The 8,739-nt window shown below is 49.4% G+C and overlaps 1 protein-coding gene across 1 annotated transcript in view; it reads left to right on the forward strand.

Annotated features, from left to right (window-relative positions):
* The window catches only part of ripk1l (receptor (TNFRSF)-interacting serine-threonine kinase 1, like), a 167,279-nt gene extending 160,981 nt beyond the window's left edge, over positions 1–6,298 (forward strand). The window contains exon 12 of the mRNA XM_072509980.1: positions 1,903–6,298. Within this exon, the coding sequence (XP_072366081.1) occupies positions 1,903–2,183 (281 nt within the window). The 3' untranslated portion in view covers positions 2,184–6,298. The remainder of the gene's footprint in view (positions 1–1,902) is intronic.
* Positions 6,299–8,739: the final 2,441 nt, after the last annotated feature.

An 8,739-nucleotide genomic window follows, 5' to 3' on the forward strand; every position in this document is an offset into this window, starting at 1 on the left:
TCAAAGAACTGCTTATAGTTGGAGGAGGAAAATTAACACGAACAAATCAGCAATGACTTAGATGGCCTAGATTTGAAGTCCTGATCTGAGACCTAGAATTGGGACAGGAGTAATCATTTCCCCTGGCCTGGCTGTCTCTGTCTAATGACTCGCCATGTCCTGGCGCTGACTCTCACCCAGACCTACAACGCAAGTATCTGACAGGGCAGCTGTGAGTGTCAGATACACGAGGGGGCCTTGTTAGTGGGCATCTGCTCTTCTCACCGTTCATCGTCGGGCTGCACTGGCTGAACCCAGCTCCAGGTCTTCGATGCCCTGAGAGCAGAAGAAGGCCAATCGGCCCATCGGATCCGCACCGACGCTCTGAAAGAGCACTCCACCCAAATCTACTTACCTGACCTACCTCAATAATCCCATAACCTAACCTACACATCCCTGGACATTAAGGGGCGTTTTAGCGTGGCCGATCCACCTAACCCGCACATCTTTGGACTGTGGGAGGAAACCCACGCAGACACGAGGAGAATGTGCAAACTCCACACAGACAGTCACCCAAGGCCGGATTATAACCCGGGTCCCTGGCATTGTGAGACAGCAACGCTAACCACTGTGCCACCCTGGTGTTGCTGGTTGATGTGCCCTGCCATAGTTGAAATAGCTTGCGGAAATGGGTATGAGGCTGGCAATGTTAGTCAGTGTACAAAAGGGTAAGGTGAATTATCTGGGGCAGCAGAGTGACACAGTGGTTAGCAATGCTGCATCACAGCGCTGAGGACCCAGGTTCGATATTGGCCCCGGGTCACTGTCCGTCTGGTGTTTGCAGATTCTCCCCATGTCTGTGTGGGTCCCCCCCCACAAAGATGTGCAGGGTAGGTGAATTGGCCACGCTAAATTGGCCATTAATTGGCGGGGGAAAATATTTGCGTACTCTAAATTTATTTTTAAAATGTTGGACTATCTGAATGTTAGTTCCGAGTCCTGGTTTCTAGAGATGGCTGATGGGAGAGTGATGAGGGTGTGATACATTGAGCAGCTTGAGAGGTTTCACGGTGGGTGGGCAGGGGGGGATCACTTAAAGATGTATTCACTGACCTTAACTATCCATGTGAGATTGTTGAACTTGTTCCTGCCCTGCTGCTTAGTCCTGTGGGCCAGATTCTGGGATTTGACCTCACTAGCTACCTGCTCCCATTGCCTTGATGATGTCCCAGCTTCTTGTAGAAACATGGCCTATCATCTCCTTTCCACCTCCTCCCTCCTTCTGTTCTCTGTGCTTTTGCTTCTCTCCAAGATAGACAGTCAGCAACAGCAGCTTCTGTACAATGAGTGCCGTTCCCCTTTAAAGGGACAGGCTACCTTAAGAAGTGCTGTCTATCTGTCAGCTGTATAGCTGTCAGACATGCTGGTCACGCCGCTGACTGTCCCCCTGCTCATCATGCAGCCAGTCAACCGTGTGTCTTAAATGTAGAAGCGGCAGGAAGTTTGCGACTGTCTGCCTCAGTGGGACCGGCCGTGATTGGGCAATCGCTGACCTCGACGAATCATTTCCCTGGGTGGTAAAGCATTATAGTACATTACGGGCAACAATTTCTTCAGGGGTTTCTCTGGGAGTTTGCGCTCGATTCTTTGCTAACGGTATGGAGGAACGCCACAACAATCCTTACAGACTAATCTTCAAAGTGGAGTTACGCAAATGTAACTTGACACACGATTTGAACCCATCCTCGGAGGATTAGATTGTGCTTCTGGATTACTAGTCCGGTGGCTGGTCACATGTCGGCCAGACCACTACACCATCGTCTCTCTGGTCTGGGGTGAATGCTATTTCCTACAGTATTGCGCCTCTTTTATTGATTGTTGTGGAGGAATGTGACGCTAATTTAATTTTTACTCCATCCTCAGATGATGATGGCCCAGTTAAGGAATCGCATCTGGATCTATTACGGGTGGAGCTTGGGAAAGACTGGAAACATTGTGCTCGTAAACTGGGCTTCAGAGAGTCCGAGATTGATGAGATTGATCACGACTACGAAAGAGACGGACTGAAGGAGAAAGTCTTCAAGATGTTACACAAATGGCAAATGAAGGAAGGCTCAAAAGGTGCTACCGTTAGGAAGCTTGCTGAAGCCCTCCAGAGTTGTAACAGATCAGACATGATTCTCAGTTTACAGAACTGCATCTGAGCCTACTCTAACTCCGAGATGAAAAATAAATCAACTGCCTGAAGCTGAACCTTGCACCTTTTGCGGCCTTGAGTGTCATACGAGGAGCTTCTGACCACATATCTCACCGTTACTGAGACCACCGTCTCGGGCGTTCCTCAACTCTGCTCCTCCCTCCGCTTGCTGGCTGCTGAAACCATCGTCCACATTTTCGCTGCAACCGGACGGGAATATTCCAACACGCTGGCCGGCTTCCCACACTCTGCCTTTCGTTAACTGGAAGTCGACATTGGTTTCCGGTTGAGCAAGGCCTCGTTTTTAAAATTCACATCCTTTCTTTCAGATCCCTCCATGATTTCGGAAATTGGGTAAATTCCTCCAGCTCCGTGTAACCCCTCTAAGATATCTGGTCTGCACCAATTCTGACCAATCGTGCATCCCTGATTGGAATTGTTCTGCCGTTGGAGGCTATGACTTCAGCTGCCTGGGTCCCAAGCTCTGTGATTCCCTCATTAACCTTGCTGTCTCTCAATCTCTCATTCTTCCTTTACTTTTATTTATTTTTAAAATTTAGAGTGTCCAATTCTTTTTTTTTTCCCAATTAAGGGGCGATTTTAGCGTGGCCAATCGACCTACCCTGCGCATCTTTGGGTTGTGGGGGCGAAACCCACACAGACACAGGGAGAATGTGCAAACTCCACACGGACAGTGACCCAGAGCCGGGGTCGAACCTGGGTCCTCGGCGCCGTGAGGCTGCAGTGCTAATCACTTCGCCAACGTGCTGCCCTATCTCATTCTTCCTTTTAAGACCCTCAAAATCCTCCTTTTTGACCCTCTGCCCTAATATCTCGGTGACTTGGAGCCAAATTTAATTTGACAATGTTCCTGTGAATTGCCTTGGAGCACTTAACCACATCAAAAGGCACTGTATAAAATGCATGTTGTTGTTGTAAGATAGCCAGCAGCTGTGCATCGCTTCAAAACTCAACCTTGTCCGGCTGTTCTGATGTCGCAACTCCGAGGTTTGGAAACAATGAATATTTCTTTGGACAATTTGATGAATTTGAACTGGAAGAATGATGGACAGCCTGGTTTTATTCTTCACGTATCAAAGGTGGACACATGCTTTTTTTATTCTTTTGTAGTGGTCTGACCCATGCAGGGTGATGCCACTCCAGCTTCACCTGAACTGAAAAGGTTCTGTGCCCTCGCTGTGCAGCTGACTGATAATGATCAGGGAGAATGGGGCGCCTTGAAGTTGGTCTGGGCCTGTTCTTTGAGCCCAGGCTTGACGCACAAGCCCAAATAGATAGGCCAGAGGGCAGCTCAAATATGGGCCTCGTCGAGATGACCTGGGCACCTCGACCATCTCCAGGATTGAAATTTAGGCCGCGTGCTTCAGTAGCAGCAGCAGGCCTCGGGTAGAGGGCTCTCTGGGAGAGGCTGACCCGAGAACCTTGGGGTCGGGGGATTAGCACTCCAGCTCCTCCCAGTTCCAAAGAAAGGAATATTTAAAAAAAAATTTTAATGAACTTATCTGTAATTGGGGACTGCTGAATATTAGGACATGAGAAATGGGAGCTGCAGTAGGCCATACTCCAGCCTGCTCCGTTATTCAGTAAGATCATGGTTCAACTTCCGCTTCACTGTCCAATCCTTTTGAATTCTTTTTTTTTTAAATTTAGAGTACCCAATTAATTTTTTCCAATTAAGGGGCAATTTAGCATGGCCAATCCACCTAGCCTGCACATCTTTGAGTTGTGGGGGGTGAAACCCACGCAGAGGCGGGGAGAATGTGCAAACTCCACGCGGACAGTGTCTCCGGGCTGGGATGGAACCTGGGACCTCGGCGCCGTGAGGCAGCAGTGCTAACCACTGAGCCACCGTGCTGCCCACATCCTTTAGAATTCTGCCCTGATCTTCCATGTCTGATATTGTAAAGCTCGTGTTGTCATGGTCCTTCAACAGGAATTAGGCCCCAAAGGAATATTTCCATCTGGGGGCGGTTGGCTAACATTTGCTATGAATTTAGTAATGAGGTCGATGCTATGTCCTCAGTAACTCGCTAATGATTGGGATTTTCCAGCCCTGGCATGGCAGATCCCGCCTACGGCAGATGCAGCGAGCCAGCCAAAGGTCTATTGACTTTGGTGGGACCAGACAGTGGGCGGGACTGGAAAATCCCACCCAATGTTCTTGTGACTACCTGCGTGCTAGTCTACTTACCCTTTCACACCAGGTGCAGGACGGTCATCTCATTGGTACGGCTCTCCAGCTTGATGCCATCGATGAACGGAAAAGAGTCCATTGGCAGAGGACTTGTACCAATCAGATTGCACGTTACCACTGTGCTTTTTAAAAGAAAAATCTTTCATTGGAAATGGACATCGCTGGCAAGGCCAGCATTTGTTGCCCCACCCAAATCGCCGTTGAATGGAGCATCTCGCTAGGCCATTTCGGGAGTCACATGTAGGCCAGACCAGGTAAGGGTGGCAGATTTCCTTCTCTTAAGGGAGCATTCGTTTTGCCGTCAAATCAAGGGTGGTTTCATAGCACCATTCCAGATTTTTATTAATTAATTTGATAAAATTCTACTAGCTGCAATTTTGTCACTAAGTCAGATAAGAGAGATGTTGGGTAGGTGGAGGTAAGATTTGAACCCATGTCCCGAGGGTATTAGCCTGGCCTGTGGATTACATTACCAATATGCCACTAATTTCCTGATGGATCGGCCAAGTGACCTGATGTTAACTCGAAAGGTTACCTTGCCCTTCATTTGTTGTTCACCGCCCTTCAAAAACGATCACCTGACCAAGATCCACGTCTTTGTTACAATTCCAACGTATCCCTGGCCAGCCTCCCACATTCTACCCTTCAAATACTTGAGGTATACTACATACTGACATATAAACTCTGTTGCCTTTGTCCTAACTTTTCCCCTCCTGTTCACCCCTGTGCTGGGTTGACCTACATGGGCTCCCGTTTAGCAGTGTCTCGATTTAAAAATTCTCATCCACGTTTTCAAATCTCTCCATCGCCTTGCCCCTGCCTATCTCTAATCTATTCCAGTGCCACGAACCCTGCAGGATATCTGCGCTCCTCTAACTCTGGCCTCTTGAGCAACCTTTTTATTGCTCTGCCATTGGTGGCTTTTAGCTACCAAGACCCTCAGCTGCAGGATTCCTGCCCCTAAATATTTACACCTCTCTTACCTCCTTTTAAGACTCTCGTTGAGATCCACCTCCATCTGATCTAATATCTCCTTATCTGACTTGGTGATAGACATTGCTCTAAAATTCCAGTGGACCACCTGGAGACCTGCTCCAGCACTCTGGCTACATCACTTAAGGATGTCTTGCTGCGAGTATAAAGGGCTATGGTGGGAGTAGACCTGGGGTAGAATGCACAATTTAGGTTTTCATACCCAAGGTCGGATTTCCTTTCTTTAGAGGCAGTGCAATGCAGGTTCATTAGACTGCTTCCTGGGATAAGAGGGATATCCTATAAAGAGAGATTAAACAGAATGGGCCTTTAGAAGAAGGAGAATTGATCTAATTGAAGCGTACAAGGGTCGGAGAGGGCTCGATAGGGTAGGTGCTGAGAAGTTGTCTCCCTTGGATGGGGAGTCCAGAACCAAGTGAAATAATTCCAGGATAAGGAAGTGGTCATTTCAGGGCAAAGTTGAGGACTGGGGATGTGAATCTCTGGGATAGAAACAGGAAGTGCTGGAAAAAGCTCAGCCGGTCTGGCAGCTTCTGTCGAGAGAGAAACCGAGTTCTCGTTTCCAGTCCGATATGACTGCTTAATGAATCTCCGGAGACCTGTGGATACTCATTTGTTGGGTGTATTCAGGACTGAGAGTAATATATTTTTGGACTCCATATGGGAATGAAGGGATTGGGTGGAAAGTGAAGTTGAGTGTGAAGATCAGCGGTGGTTGATGGGTCTGGACGGCCTATTCCTGCTCTTACTGGTCTGGTATTTTTACATATTGTATATACACCATCCAAGATTCACTGGTCCTATACAGCCACTGCATTATGGAAAGTATTTTTTTTTAAGTAATTGTTTCAAGTACTTTAAGACATTTTAATGTGAGGAGGTATTTTATTAAAACATTGTTTACGCAGTAATAATGTGTGGTATGATGTGTATTTCTAACAACCTGAGGTGCTGCCAATTTTAACGGAGGAGGGTCTCTCTGCTGTCGTAGTTTGTTTGATTTACAGTTCCACTCCATGGGGGGCTTAACTTTGCAGAAAGATAGCAGAGTGTCGTTCTCGGCACAAAAAGTTGGTGTCTGATTTCCCCGCCCCCGGGCGGGGGGGGGGGGGGGGGCTGACAAGACTGTTGGGTGCAATGGGGAAGAGGCGGGCAACTATCTGCCCACACATTGGCACAAGCCCCCCCCCCCAGCAAAGTGCTTCCCCGTCTCCCCTGGGCATTTGTCCCTTCCATCACCCCCGGGATGTCACTGTTAACCTACTTTCTGCTGCCCAACACCCGACCTCTCAGCGTCACCCTAAAACCCCCCCACCCACACACCGACACACCACCAAAAACCCTTTCTGCTAAAGCACGTTGCCCACCAATGCCAGTTGTCCTTGACCTGCGGCCCAAAGGTGTCTGACTCAATGCCCCCTTCGTTTGCATGGCAGGAGAAGGTGACAGCCCCTAACAGGAGTGAAAGGAAGAAAATGGACGGGGGCATGCCCGAGCTGTGCGTTCTCACTCCGTGTGAGGAAACTGCAATGGAGCTCGGCAGGGAGGACCTTCCCAAGGGATGACGAGCAAGTATCTCTGAACATGTCTCCCAGCCTACGGGGGCGGGCGGGGTGGTGGTGCAGTGGTTAGCACTGCTGCCTCAAGGCGCGAGAACCCGGGTTCCATCCCATCCTGGGTCACTGCCCATGTGGAGTTTGAACATTCTGCCTGGATCTCACGCCCACAACCCCAGAAAATGTACAGGGTGGGTGGATTGGCCACGCTAAATTGCCCCTCAATTGGAAACAAATAATTGGGTACTCTAAATTTTTTTTAAATGTCTTCGGGCCTACAAATGCCTCCCATCTATCGCATCCATGGTCCATTAGACCAGGTAGGAGGTCTGGCCTGCTCTGGATGGAAGGGAGAGCAGAAGGCAGTTTAGATCTCCCTTCGAGCAGGCAAACCAATCTCCACACTCTGAGTATTAATAATAATAATGATATGGAGATGCCGGCGTTGGACTGGGGAGGATTTTAACAGGGTCATTGAGCCAAGTTGAACCGGTCGAGCCCGAGGTCGGCGAAGGTGTTGGCGGTGGCAAACGAGCTGAAGGGATTTATGGAGTGTATTGGGAGGGGGGGGGGGGGGGGGGGGGACGTGGACGGACCCGTGGAGGTTTGGGAGGCCAAGAACAAAGGAATTTTCATATTTTTCCCATGTGCACCGAGAGTACTCCCGGTTTGACTTTTTTTGTGGTGGACAAGGCGTTGCTGGCGGGAGTGGTCGACACGGAGTATTCGCCGATTGTGGCCCCAGACTAGCCACACCAGGTGGATTTGCTAGTTGACCCCGGGGGAGGGGGGGGGAGGCAGTGAGGCTGGATATGGGGTTGTTGGCAGATGAGGTGTGCAGGTGGGTGAGGGACGCCATTTAGGGGTACGTAGAGCTGACTACATGGGAGAGGTCATGGCCTCCATGTTTTGCCGGCACTCCAAGCAATGGTCTGGGGATGGAGTTTATTTCGATTCAGGCACACAGGGAGAAAGGCAGAGCAGGCAGAGACGTCATGGCTGGTGGAAGAGATTCTGAGGGTGGACAGGAGGTACTTTGAGGCCCCAGAGGCAGGGATGTTGAGGTAGAGGCAGAGGCTCCAGTTGGAGTTTAGATTGGTGTCTATGGGGAAGGTGGTAGGGACGTTTTGGAGGATCAGTGGGGCAGTATATGAGTACAAGGATAAGGCAAGCAGGATGCTGGCCCACCAACTTAGGAAACAGGAAGCTGCAGCTTTCCCTTGGTGAGCCATCTCTCCCTACAGTATCCAGAACGGTATAGCTGTTTTTGAGGAAGGTGACCGCAGGGGACCCATGCACTGCCTTCCTACTCTTCCTCTGTCTGGTGGTCACCCATTCCCTATGCTCCTCAGTGGTGTGACCAACTTACTGACCATGCTATCCACAATTTCCTCAGCAGTGAATCGACCTGCAGCTCCAGAACCATCAAGCAGTCTGACAGGAGCTGCAGTTGGACACGCTTCCTGCACGTGAAGGAGTCAGGGACACTTGAAGGGTCCATGAATTCCCACATCACGCAGGAGGAGCATGACACGGGTCTGGGATCCCCTGCCATGACTTAAGTTAACTTTACAACAATGCCAAGAGAGAACAAGAGAAAAGAAAATAGAAAAGAAAAACTACTTACCAGCCAATCACTTACCTGCTGGCCGTGATATTCTCCTTTACCCTTGTGTCCTCCACAGTGCCTTTTTTGGGGGGATGGAGGAGAAGGGAAACACTAATGTAGTGTTTCGGGCTCAACCGCTCCTTGACACCAGTTCTTCGGCTACCCATAGTACAGTTGAGATGACCAAGTT

This window comes from Scyliorhinus torazame, chromosome 6 (assembly GCF_047496885.1).
Source record: "Scyliorhinus torazame isolate Kashiwa2021f chromosome 6, sScyTor2.1, whole genome shotgun sequence".
NCBI lineage: Eukaryota > Metazoa > Chordata > Chondrichthyes > Carcharhiniformes > Scyliorhinidae > Scyliorhinus > Scyliorhinus torazame.